The 13085-nt window shown below is 36.3% G+C and overlaps 1 protein-coding gene across 5 annotated transcripts in view; it reads right to left on the bottom strand.

Annotated features, from left to right (window-relative positions):
* Positions 1 to 5014: 5014 nt before the first annotated feature.
* Positions 5015 to 13085, bottom strand: part of LOC106169665 (matrix metalloproteinase-21) — a 29900-nt gene continuing 21829 nt past the window's right edge. For all 5 annotated transcript variants that reach the window (XM_087001462.1, XM_013549227.2, XM_013549229.2 and 2 more), the window contains 6 exons: positions 9966 to 10158; positions 8882 to 9752; positions 8347 to 8646; positions 7842 to 8111; positions 7421 to 7575; positions 5015 to 6930 (listed from right to left, as the gene is read on the bottom strand). In XM_087001462.1, the coding sequence (XP_086857588.1) occupies positions 6670 to 6930; positions 7421 to 7575; positions 7842 to 8111; positions 8347 to 8646; positions 8882 to 9752; positions 9966 to 10136 (2028 nt within the window). In that variant the 5' untranslated portion in view covers positions 10137 to 10158 and the 3' untranslated portion in view covers positions 5015 to 6669. The remainder of the gene's footprint in view (positions 6931 to 7420; positions 7576 to 7841; positions 8112 to 8346; positions 8647 to 8881; positions 9753 to 9965; positions 10159 to 13085) is intronic.

The following is a 13085-nucleotide window of genomic DNA, read 5'->3' as shown; positions in this document are numbered from 1 at the left end:
CCTACAGAGCAGGACAGCTGGTGAATGGGGATATCTTTAACATATATTCACATTGATAAAGGGGAAAATGACTGGTGGCAGTTCCAAGTACTGAAATGGAATTTTGTGCCTCATTTGTGGCTCTAACGTTGCATAATGGTTTATAGTCACTATTTTGGGAGGTCTGTGGAATTTTTGACTAGATTAATTAGCTGGAATGAAGAGTGATTTGTGAAGGGAATGGCTGTTAATGTGGAAGAGAATTCCACAATGCATTTTTTACTTAAAGTGAAGATAAATAAGTTACAAAATAACTATTTTTACATTTAGTATAATAGAAACATTATGCTTCCTATATGATACTTGACTGATTGGGAATGTTTGGCAAGTGCCTGCTGGTATCACTGTCAACTGATAGTTTTGAGGAACTTCAAAGAAACTTCCTCAGGGATGGTCTTATCAGAAAGGTGCAAGGCACCCTTTAAGAAAGTATACTTTTTTTGCTTATCCATAAAAAAGTTATGTCTGGGACAAAGTGATTGACATATATTGTATCCAATAAAATGGAAACTTTTCTGCATCTTCTTCAGACGGAGCCAAGGGAATCTTGCCCCCAATCCTGATAACCCATGTAAACAGCACTTAAGGACAACAAGTGTAAAAGTGTGTCTGTCTCCTCTGATGTCCCACTCTATCTTGTAAAATGGATAACAGTGACAAATAGAGCCCTGTCACAAACAGCCACATTTACTTTCATTCATGCTATGTACACAGATGAAGTTGAGAAGTTCAGGTCTTATCTAGATGCTCTGTCTGTTATTGCTGTGAAAAAAAAAACAATTCCCATGTTGATTCACTGATACCTTGATGGCGGGAATGTTTTACACCTCTCATTTAACTTTACTTTATGTGTTTACAGTACCTTCAAGTTCAGATATGGATTTCATTTTTGGTGGTTTCTGTTCAAGGTGGGGTTTAAAGAAAGTTGGAATCACTGTTATCCTGTCTGTTTACATGTTATCATGTGAAAAGTTCATGGTTCTACCCATGTTAACATACTCAAATGATAGCAAAGTTCTTGACACAGACAATGCCAGATGCGTGGGTGTAGAACTTTCCAGTAGTAAATATACCTGCAGATGTAAACATTACATAGATAATAATACTTTGCTTTAAGGAGGTGTTTTCATGGGGTGCACATTTTCATTTTTCATTGCCATATTATTGGAATGTTCCATCAGATGTTTGATCCTCCTTTAATTGAAAAAAATTATGGTGCTGTCATTGCTGAACTTGTCACTTACAGAAAGTTAACCAGCGATTTTTTGATTAGTTGTTAAAATTAACTTTTTTCAAGTAACATGCATTTGCTAGGTACAACTGACAAGCAAAAATTAATGTAAAGTAAAGAGGTTTCTTGGGCTTTGGATATATGTCCTATGCATCTGTTTTGGGAAAGGGGATATTGACGTTAAATGGAAATGCAGTTTAAATGTACACAATTCTGGTTTTTGCTCATGAAATCATAAAAAGGAAGCCTTTTGATTTGAAATTTCATTTTGTGGTAAAACATGGTATTCTTTATAAAGAGGTACCAAAGGATACAAACATGAGAACGAATTAACACACAAGCAACCTAAAACTGACCCTGGCCAGGCCTGGGGATGTTCCTGTAAATAAGATTACATTTCTTTATGCTCCTATAGTAACTTAACTGTATGTTAGTCTATGAACTTGGCCCTTAAGACCCCCCCCCCCCCCCTCCTCCAAGCACACACACACCTATACTGCATCCTTTTTGACCCCTAGGGATTAACATTCCTGCACTCAGCCTCCCCCCTTATGTCTCTGTGTCATCCACCCACTGTATATGTTTCTTGTCTCGTCCACATGACTTGAAGTGTGACATGTTGTCATCGTCATGGAGTCCTCGTGTGGGACAAATCTCCTGTATCTCCGCAAGAGATGCCTCTCAAGTGGCAGCTTAGGGGACTCCCTCTTTGAAGCTGCCGCATCATTTTCACCTAATTCTCATTAATGTGAGTGTTGTGCTAGGGTGTTTGCTCTGAGGGGGTTAATTGGTTGATAAGTCTTCTGGAGACTTCTACAGCCTGGAGAACATGGGAATCTCTCGGCTTCCTCTCCTGCTTACACAGCAATGTAATATCGCTAGATAGTCAGAGTGCTTATTATTTTTTTCTGTATCAGTGAATATTATTTCATAACTCTATTTTTATATTGAAATTGGAATTCAAGAAAACCTGTAAAGATAGTGAATTCTGAGAATATTTCTTACATTACATATTCCATTTTTATTACTTCTGGATTTTATGAGCTGTACCAAACTTAGGTGCAAATCATAAATAGGGAACATTTTACACATGCTGTTGTACAAGAATGTAGTTGCCTGAAATATTTTGAAAGTAATCAGCTGTTTATCTAATCAATCACCTCCAAAACTGTTTGATGAACTTGGCTGTTTTCTCAATGCAACCAGAATTATTTGTTGAACCAATTTGAGCCAGCCAAAAGTGTTTGATATCAACTTGCAAATCATAAAATCAAACAATTTGTTTGCACATTCCTGGACTAAGTCATTTAGAAGTAATTTTCAGAACAACAGACTAATATTTGTCTTTCTTAGTTATGAAAAAGGGAGGAAAAGTTTAACACAAACTCAGATAGATGCCAAGGGCTCTGCACACCTGAAAGAATTTGACTGATTTCAAACAGGGACAATTAAAAAAAAAAAAACATCAGTTCCATATGATAGCCCATTTTCCAAATGAGATAATATGAAGTATGTTTTTCTGTTAATTTTTAATGTTAAGTTAGCATGCAAATGTGGCACAGATTCTGTACTTATGAGATATAATGGAGCATCAGGAAAGGTAAAAGTATCAGTGTGTTCAAACTAAGTCAGAATTCACATCTTCACTTATAGCTTTGGCTCAGTGATTGTGTGAAAATTAGGAAAGAAAATTTTGTAACAACATGAACTATTTTTGAGGCTGGACATAGAAGTTCTTTTTCCTATTTATAAAAGGGAGGAAGAAGGCAAAAAGGAAGACTGGGTTCAGATCAATGTGTATAACATATTTTTCCAAGATAATGACAAGGATAGTTTTCAGGATTCTTCTAAGTATCAGTGATATGTGAGGAATTGGCAGACCAGTTAATAATGCCAGTGTACATAACACCACAATTATGATGAGAGAAAAAAAATTGGCCTCCTATGCTGCGATTAGAGAGGGGTGCGTGTACAAAGTTGACTTAACGGTACATTCCATAGAAGAAGCCATATAGAAAGTTTATGCCTGTTTAAAGTTTGAGCACTACTCTTGAGGGAGGTTAAAGTAGGTAGGTGTTTACAGTTGACTCGGTTACACAGCAAATACTCCAGTCCACCTTATCTTCTGGATGATTTACCCAGCACGTTGATGCACAGAATCACCCTGTTTGCATTCATGTATGAGAGACCAAGACGTTTCTTGATCATTAAGTTTAGTATGCAGCACGTTTTATGCAGAGAATCATCTTGTTTGCAGTCACATATGTATTAAGGACAGCAATGGTTCGGTAACAATGGGGACCTGTTCTTGTGTTTCCTAGTTTATAGACACAGTATGACAAAAACTGAAAAGGGAATGAAAGGGAAAGAAAGGGAATAATTTGGTGCCCACAGTGCAGCATTGTTTGAACAATTGAATATGATAGCTGGCAAAATGATTTATTTAGTGATATAAGTTTAGAAATGGCTGCCAATGGCAGTCTAACATCATTGCTTATAACTAATATACTGTAAAATATATCTGAAACCTCACTTCAAACACCTTCCATTTCAATTAAATTAAATACTTCACTTCAGTGATCAAAAATGATTAATTGTGTATTAGTTGAGGTAGCTTTTCTTAGGTTTCATTTCCATTTATCTATCTATCTACAAATGTATCTATCTCTACACTTTTCAAGATGGTCATGCATGTTAGTTAAAGAAGTCGCCTCAAGTGCATGTTGTTTTTAGATACTGCTGAGGGATTTAAGTTAAAGTTGATTTTGAAATTTTGTTAAATGAAAAAAATAATTTAAATGTTATGATAACTATTGTTTGTATAAAATTGGACTCTTTTCTCTGAAAGAGTTAGCTTTCTAATTTGAGTAGTTTTGATGTTACTTTAAGGACAAAATGAATGATTCATTCTGACACTGATTGAAGTTAAATTTCTTTTAGAAAAAATAAAATCACAATTGATTAAGGTATAAACCTCTGACAAACATTAAATAATGCTTTCTTGCAAAAAAGTTAAGTAAATATTTTAACATAAAAAATTTGAAGCACAAGAGTAAAGTGCATAATAGTAAGTTCAGCTGTCTGGGGCTAAAACTAAAAATGTTCACCAGTAAATATAAAGATGTTCATCCTTTTTGGCAGATTTTGTGTGGTATACATTTGATCTGATTTTCATAAAACAACAAGACAAAAGAATCAGTTTATTTGCAGGTCATTAACTGCACCCGTAGAGTGGGTTAGAGGCTCTACATTGCTGCTATTTTGGCATGTATCTCTTCTAATGTTGGAGAAACTGATAGAAATGTTCTTTCATAAATTTTGATTTTCCGATGTAGCTGACCTTAACCTAAATCATTTGACTGTGTGTCTGTTCTGTTGAATTGTTTATTAGATGGGCTTGGCGAAATCATCAGCTCATTATATTGATTATCTTTGAAACCATGACTAAAATAGTATGGAAATAATATTATCATTCAGATTTCTCATTTCTACATTACGTGAAAGGCAAATTTGTTTTTGTTTTGTTAGAATATTATTCAAGATCAGTACTTCCATGTGCATTTTTATTTATGTAGAAACTTCAATTTATTACACTTATATCGTCTTCTGGCATTTCTTCTGAGCTTCCTTGCAGTAGTTTGTTGGACAATTGTTGCTGATCAATTACACAGTCCTTAGACCAAGGTTGCTTTCTTTGCTATGAAACAAGTTAGCTGACAAGACCAACAACAATACAACAAGAAATAACAAAATATAGCAGTTTTATTTTGAAACAAAACATTTTATTGCTTCCATTGGTGCAGAACATGAAGTGATTTTTAATATTATATAAAAATGGCTCTCTACAGAGGATATATTCCCTCATTTTGATGAGAATAATTTAGAGAATGACGTTCATAATGGGATGATATGCTAGGCCATATCTGTGAACTACAGAGTAAGAGCAGTCACATGGTACCTTTTGTCAAATATAGAGCAAGAAACAGACTAAAAAGAAACACAGACAAATACGCTACATAAATTAGATAGCACAAACATATTTGGCAAAATATAATGTACAGTTCTGGATGCTCACATATATGTGTATCAATAATAAAGATGCCTAAAAGTCTGTACATTGCAACATGTACACCTGTGACTAGTTGCTACACCACTGACTAGTGCATACAGGCAGAGAAGATTTGGGGGCAGGGCCCACACAACAGACACTAATATCTACTGCTAAGATGCCTCAAGTTCAAACTTTTTCAAAGTTCTTCTAAAATACAGTGTGGTTAGAATTATATCTGCACAGCATTTTATTTATTTTTTTTACTTATTTTTTTTAAATTTTTGCATTATACAGCATTAAAATAAATATAAATGAAGCTTAATGATGCAAATTTTAATTTAAAAATTTCTTTTTTTCTGTTGTTTGTGTAAAATTACTGCCTGTATAGACTAGTTATACACTGTACAATGATCACCTTTCCAACTAATCCCTGTTGCTTTTGGTAGTTATATTACATTAGGTATATATATATATATATTGAGTTTATCATGTAACCTCCAAAATCTTAAATTTGTATTGTCAATGCTACTGGCATAGCACAATATTATGAGTAATACAAAACAGCATCTGAACTATTTAGTTATAATCATATACCACACATATTATAACTAAATGATATGTTGATGATAAACTTCAGCAGCCTAATCACCTACTGTAAAAATGATCAATACTTATATAAGCTTTACACCTTACTTCAGCAGTAATAATTTAAACTGCACATAAGAAATGTACATCTTTGACTTGACAGACAACAGTTGCTACCGCTAAAAGATATGCACTTATCTGTTTTAAAGCAAGTTAGCTTCAAGTTGAAAAAATTAGTATTCATACAAAAATTGTTTATTCTGCCTTACTTTACAACTCAGACTAGAAGTCCTTACTACTATCACTAATAATTTAGTAGAAAAATATAATACTCTCTCTTCAGCATATTCAGCATACCATTATCAGACATTTTTCCTTGTAGATTATGACCATGTGTCCTTCTTGAAAAGTCCATGCTTTTTAAGTTCAAGAGGCATCAGTCTTGCTTTACATAGGAATCTGCTTTTCTTTATGAAAGTTTGTAAGGAACACAAATGTCCTTCCTTGTGTGTGTATATGTTTGTATGCTGATCATGGACTATACATCCTGTATTCAACTGCTCACAATTCATAGGACGACTTTCACATCTTCTGTGTGATCCAGGGTCACACTGACACTTAATTATCTTTTTTGTTATCAATTGGCTTTTTAATATTAATACATAAATAAATTTTCTCTGATAAAACATCATAAACACTGGGGTCTTGGCACTCAGCAAAACAATACTAGATTCAAACTTGTCATCATCCTTGTCATGTCCAATCACACCTCGCAGAGATATCTCCATCGATGACTGCGCTTGTTTATGTACCTTAAACAGTTTGTGATTTGTGTTTGGTTCACATCAAAACATTCATTTTGCCACACCTTATCGTCTTTTATAAAGTATAGGTGCTTTGTGTTGTAGGAGTAGTAGCATGCATCAATATTGCCAGTCAGCTGTTCACTGTTTGACATGGTGGGAAACTGTTCTGTAAAAGATTTCGTAGTCACCTCTCCAGTATGCACGTTATATGTGTACACCTACAAAGAAAGGAGAGAAAAGTGGAATTTACTATTTCAGTAAATAAAGTTTGTTATGCAAAAACATAAATAAATAAAATAATGATAATAATATTATGAATAATAAATAAATGAAATAAAATAAATATGCACAATTAAAATTTTAAAATATCCTCTGTAGACCACTGATCTGAAGTTATTAATGTATCGAAAAAATACTTGCATGCTTCGCCAATATGGAAAAACTTTGTGCTGCTAATATCTTGTTTCTCTTAAGAACATTCTGAATCATTGCAGGGGTGGATTTAGGCCGTCTTCTGGGTCTTCCGGAAGACGGTCAGATTTTCAAGTTTTCATTGACGGGTTTTCGGAAGACGGTCAAAAATGGAGGTTGGATCAACAAAGATAATTTGGAAGACTGTCAGAAAATATCTCTGCATCCGCCCCTGCATTGAATAGTTAACTTTCATTGGTAGTGTTTATCATCAAAACAGATTTGTAAGAGTCTTACCATTTTTCCTTTGAAGAAATATACTGTGGATCTGCCTCTGTTCTCAAAGCATGCAGCATCCAGGTTGTTGGGGATGGCGTGTCCAAACCTGGACTGAATAGTCGTTGTGTTCTTCACCTTGTCGGCAGCTGGGTCATACACGTAGACTGTGTCTCCTAAACCATAGATTTATTGAAATATAATCATCTTCATACAACAAAGCTGGCAAAGGTATAAACGCTACACAAACCATCCAAGTTTTAATTCATCCAATTATTTAAAACTCCATTGAAGTTGAAATTATAGTTGAATCTCTAACTTTACTACTACTTCTTCCACTATTACTACCACTACTACTAAAAAAAAAAACAAAAACAAACAATACCTCCCAGTAAGATTAAGTAAAGATTAAGTAAAGGCCGATTAACAAGTGGCATCTTACCTTTTATAAAGAGCTGTTCATTGACCATAGTACTGGGATAGGTGTCTGTTTTCTGGTACCACAAGTGCAGGTAAGTATCCAAATTATCTGGCACACCTTGCCACTCCACCTGGATCTCCAAGGGATCCCCATATCTGGGCCTGTTTTCGCTGTTCAAATACATCCAGTATGCGGAGCCGGCAGAGAAGAAGTATGTGTTGTAGAAGACGGTGCCATCAGGACGTACCCTAACCCAGTCAAAAGCTGTACTCATCTTGGAAGTGCACGGACCTGGGAGGAAAGACAATACATATTATGGCCTTGTTGTTTTCTGTCAATGTACCATGTGTTAATTAATGGAAAAAAGCTTGAATGCATCACTGTATGAAAGCTATATACTTCTGTTTAGAAATAAGAGATGTTAAAAAAATCACCTATTTAATATTTCACAAGAATATTTAACAAGACCTGTCAATAAATGTTACTCTCACTCTTTCCAATGAACACAATTCCCATAGCTACTTACCATACATTCTTAACACGACGTTCCTATCCGCTTCACTCAGCTCAACGGTGGCCCCTGCTACGTCATAGAGTGGCACCATTACTGCAAAGGGATGAGCAATGTGCTGAATGCCAAGGCTGTGACCAATCTCATGAAGCAACACCACCATTGTATTCACCTCATTTCCACTGGTAGGGCCTGCTGGTAGGTTCACATAGTTCTCATCATCATCCATGTGGATTTCCACGTTAATGGAAAATAATCGGGAGTGGGCCACCTCACCACCTGGGCCATCGAACACAAAGGGGCAGTTGTGAACCGCTGAAATTGAAAGAAAAAATTGGAATCAAAACTTCTGGACATTTCATATTGTGTTAGATTATTGTTAAATTTATGCATATGTCTTTAAGTGTGAACTTTGAAATTATAAAAACATGGCTTTTCAGGCTTTAAGATGGATGAAATGTATGTAGTCTGTTGAACATGGTAACAAGATGCTCCTTTTTATCATAAAAGAAAATGAGCATGCTGATACATTATTGAATCTTAAACTTACATCTTCCAAATGAAATGGAGATATCCAAGTCTTGAACATGACCAACTGGTAATTCTTGGAATTTCAGAGGACTAACTTCAGACCACATGCGGAAGGCCATGCTGATTAGTGCACGCAACCAGATGACATCTATATGACTGCTACTGCCTGTCAGGCGCCATGTAACGACACGATCATTGCCCTGTAAATGACCAATGGGTTGTCTTTGCTGTGTCATCACTGCAGATCTCCTACGGCGTCTGCGTACCATGTGCACAATCTTGGCTCGTTTTTCAAGTTCACGCTGAGTCTCACCCTGCAGTCTTTGCATAATCTCGTCGACCTGACGCTTTCTTCGATGTCTCAAAGTGTAGGAATTGTCAGGCTCAGAAGAACTGGGAGCAATGGTAGAAAGAAGGATGCTCTGCCTGGATGAGGAGGCTACAGTGGTGCCATCTTCAGAAGGGGCTGGTGTTGTTCCACTGGTGTTGTTTGAAGAACCGTTGGTTGCCGAGTTAAAGAGACTGGTGGCAGTGGTGTTTGTATCACTCAATTCTTCTTCAGTATCATCTATGAGAGCTGTAACATTTTTGATAATGTCTTTGTCAGAGTTACCACAGCGCGGCTTCCTCATTAGTGCTAGTGTTTTTTCATCCAGCTCTCCTGTCACATTGAGGCCGAAAGTACTTTGTAGTTTACTGATTGCCTTCCTCTTTTGTTCCAAAGAGCAGTCAGATTCTGAGCCAGCATCGATCACTTCCTGAACTTTGCTTTTGAAGGGTCTAATTTTATAAGGTAATACCATACTGCGAGCAAACCTGGGAATTTCTCTTCGTTTACGCCTCAGACTTGGGGTCGTGCAGTTCATGTAGTCAAACTTGTACAGGTACTCCTGTGAAAGGAAGATGAATTAATATAAATAAGGCACTTAGTCATGCTAAAGTGACAAAAATAAAGTTCTAGACGCTGTAAAAATATACCAAGAAAGGTTGAATACAAATCTTAATTTCATAATCTTTACATGCTTACAAATGTCTTATTTTTTAATTCTACTATCTTCTAGATGAATTGTTTTCTAAATATATTACAGAACTTGTGAACCTACTTCTCCCATAGCCTCTATGCTAGCTGTTACTTGATTTTGGTATTTCCGGTAGATATTGAACTTAGAAGCATCCCTGAAGTCTCTTTGCATGTGCATCATTTCTGCCCAGACTGCCTCCAACACCAGGAGAAAGACAAAGATGTGGCCCAGTTGAGAATAGTTCATTGTCATGGCTTAGTAAATGTATATAGATCTGGAAAGAAATTAAAATGTTTCTTTAATATTTAAACCCATTCAAACAATATGCTGACATCATTGTGTGACCTCCATTTCATGTTGGCTTCACTCACATGAAACCTTGAGATCTTAAAGTAGACAAACTACAATTAAGTAATTTGTTGTACCTGTTTAACCAAATAACACAAGAAATATTCCTTTCAAATTAAATATTAATGTTGGCAATCAGAATATACAAACTAAATGTGTTTGACTTTAATGTATGTGGGTGCGTTCACAATAAAACTCGCCTTAGGTAGTTCGAATGCAATCAGATTCACAGACTAACACATCTTTTGTTTTCAAGTATTGTATAATTAACAACTTTTCTGTATTCTACTAAATGAAGGGAGAAAACATGTTAATTTTTGTCTGATTGCATTCAGCAAAAGTCTCCTCAGAGTTAGTTAAAAAAAGCTGGTATGATTGTTTCATTGTAAATGCATCCTTGCGACACTTCCTAAGCAGGAATGTACTGCTCGTAGTTGAAATACAAAAATAGAATCATAATTCAAAGAAAAATGAAGACAAAGTTGACATTCCAGTGTTTACTGAGGGCAAATTCAAATTTAACCAGTTCATTTCCTCGTTATTAAGTGATAAATTTTACTGTATATATTAAAATCATTCATTTGTAGTATTTGGAAATCCTGAAAACAACTAATGCTTGACGAGGCTAGAGGGTTGTCTCAATATTTGATCGGTTGACGGGTATATGCTGTCCATTCAGACGCTATGACAATGGAAATGAACCCTGGCAGCAATCTGTCGATTTCTTTAAAATTCCTGTCGCATCGCAGAATTCTTTCTATCATTCCATCCTTTTCACCTAACGCATTAAACAAACTATGTCCACACGCACGGGCACACTATTTGTGCGAAGCCTTTGAAGACTGGGGTCATTGGACTGAGACAATGTGCTATACAGACAGAGAATCTCGGGGTTTGATTCAATAAGCGGACGAGGACCTGAAACGAAACCTAGGGTCTTGGTTCGCGATCTTTTTTTTTTTTTTTTTTACATCATTACTAATTATGTTTGTTCTGGTCAAAGGTAAACCCCATCTGTGACGCTATCCAAATCGACACGACCAACCTTCGATTAAGGCACTTACATGGTGCTAAGATAAATTACATTTAAGTGTAAATTTGAAGAAAAAGTGGAGGGAGGACGAATAAATGTATTGAGCACTTCAAATAAAACCCCATCGTCAAGTACTTGCTCGGTTATCGTTCCCATCTTAGAAAGTGTAAGCTCGCCGTACACGCGGTGCACTCTCAGTTAGCGGCACAACCACTTGAGGATTTGGGGACAATGAAATCGTTATTAAAAAGTCGTAATGGCATGCCGTATAAGTCAACCTAAATCTCGGCAGGCTTACACCTTATCGTTCATAGTCACCTTAACTTAAGTAATGCAAACACTACAAATCGCGAAACTAAGCAAATATTCCGAGCACACAACGGGTAGCAGACACTGTTTCCATGTTTTGCTTTGACAAAAACAAAGCTACATATCCGATTTTCAGGTACCGATTTGAAATTGATGACACTTCCAAATAGGAAGGTATGGTTATAACGAAAAAAATGTTGACGACATAAGAGTGATAAACTCACAAGAAGAATTTCCGAGACATCGTGCGAGCTTGGTAAAGTGAAATCAACGAGACCGTGTACAAAAATATAAAGCTTTAATAATTTATCGTCATTATTATAATCAAATAACTACCACGATATTTTCGAAGCAGTAATAACAAAGTTGGCTGATGCGGGAGTTTCGAGCGCACATTCCGTCACGCGTCCTTCCCCGAGTTGAGATTACAAAGTAAAGCAGCAGACGATCCCTGTACACGCCACGACATGAAATTTACAACCGAAAACATGAAATTTACATCTCTTCAACTTGAAAGGTACATCTCCGGACAAGAAAACGACACTTTGACGAGCATTCATCCTCCGGGGAGAAATCGTGACAAGTGCCAATCACGATAGCAGGTGACGGAAGAACGCCGTGACATCGCATGCCAGCGAGACCATACGATACCGGGTTAGCCCCCCCTATTCAACCCACCCAGGAATATAAGCTGCTCTAGTCGCCAAAGATTGTTACTTTTCCTATGAGCACTGGGGGTTCGACAAATATTTAGTTGACGAATTAGGGCGATGTTACACTGTCACTAACACCATATCAGAAAAAAAGTCCAGTTAATCCTACGAGTTATGTGATCACTTGCAAACCTACTGTCCGTGAACAGTTTCACGGGATCTTTAGAGATAAAAACATTAAAAACAGGAGAAACTAGTCTTTTTCCACAAGCTCGTGCATGCTCGAACGAAATCAAAGCAAATATATATACCAAGTAAGCAAGGGTATATGCTGATTTTTTTATCAATCTCTTACCGTTTCGAAATCCCAGTTGAATTTGTTGACGCAAGAGACGGAAAATAGCCAAAGTTTGTTATGCGCGGGCGATTACGCACGAGTTTCTCAAAATATTCGAAGTACACGAGAAAGACAAAATAGCTAATTTCTAACAATACGACTCACTTCAAAGCCTTACTATTGGCTGATGTACACGGGCGTCAGCTTTTATTTGCATGGACTGGTGAGAAAATGTCACTAGAGACATAACTTTTGACGTATTTGTGGTTTTCTAACCTTTAACTATTTAAACATTCCCCGATGACTCTTTTCCTTAATTATCCAATATCGACAGTTAATTATTTCCGATTGGTTCTCATTTCATCGTGCTCATGCTGGCTCAAAATGTTTAAGTGCTGTACGAAGCTTTACGGGTTCAAATGACTAAGAAACGTACACATCTTACAGATCAACATAACATAAGTTTACTTTCAACGCTATTCAATCTCCATGTTTACCAGGCATAACTGTAGACGAAGAAA

Source organism: Lingula anatina, chromosome 1 (assembly GCF_051362555.1).
Source record: "Lingula anatina isolate TDL-2025a chromosome 1, LinAna3.0, whole genome shotgun sequence".
Taxonomy (NCBI): Eukaryota; Metazoa; Brachiopoda; class Lingulata; order Lingulida; family Lingulidae; genus Lingula; species Lingula anatina.
This window is presented reverse-complemented; position numbering and strand designations above follow the sequence as displayed.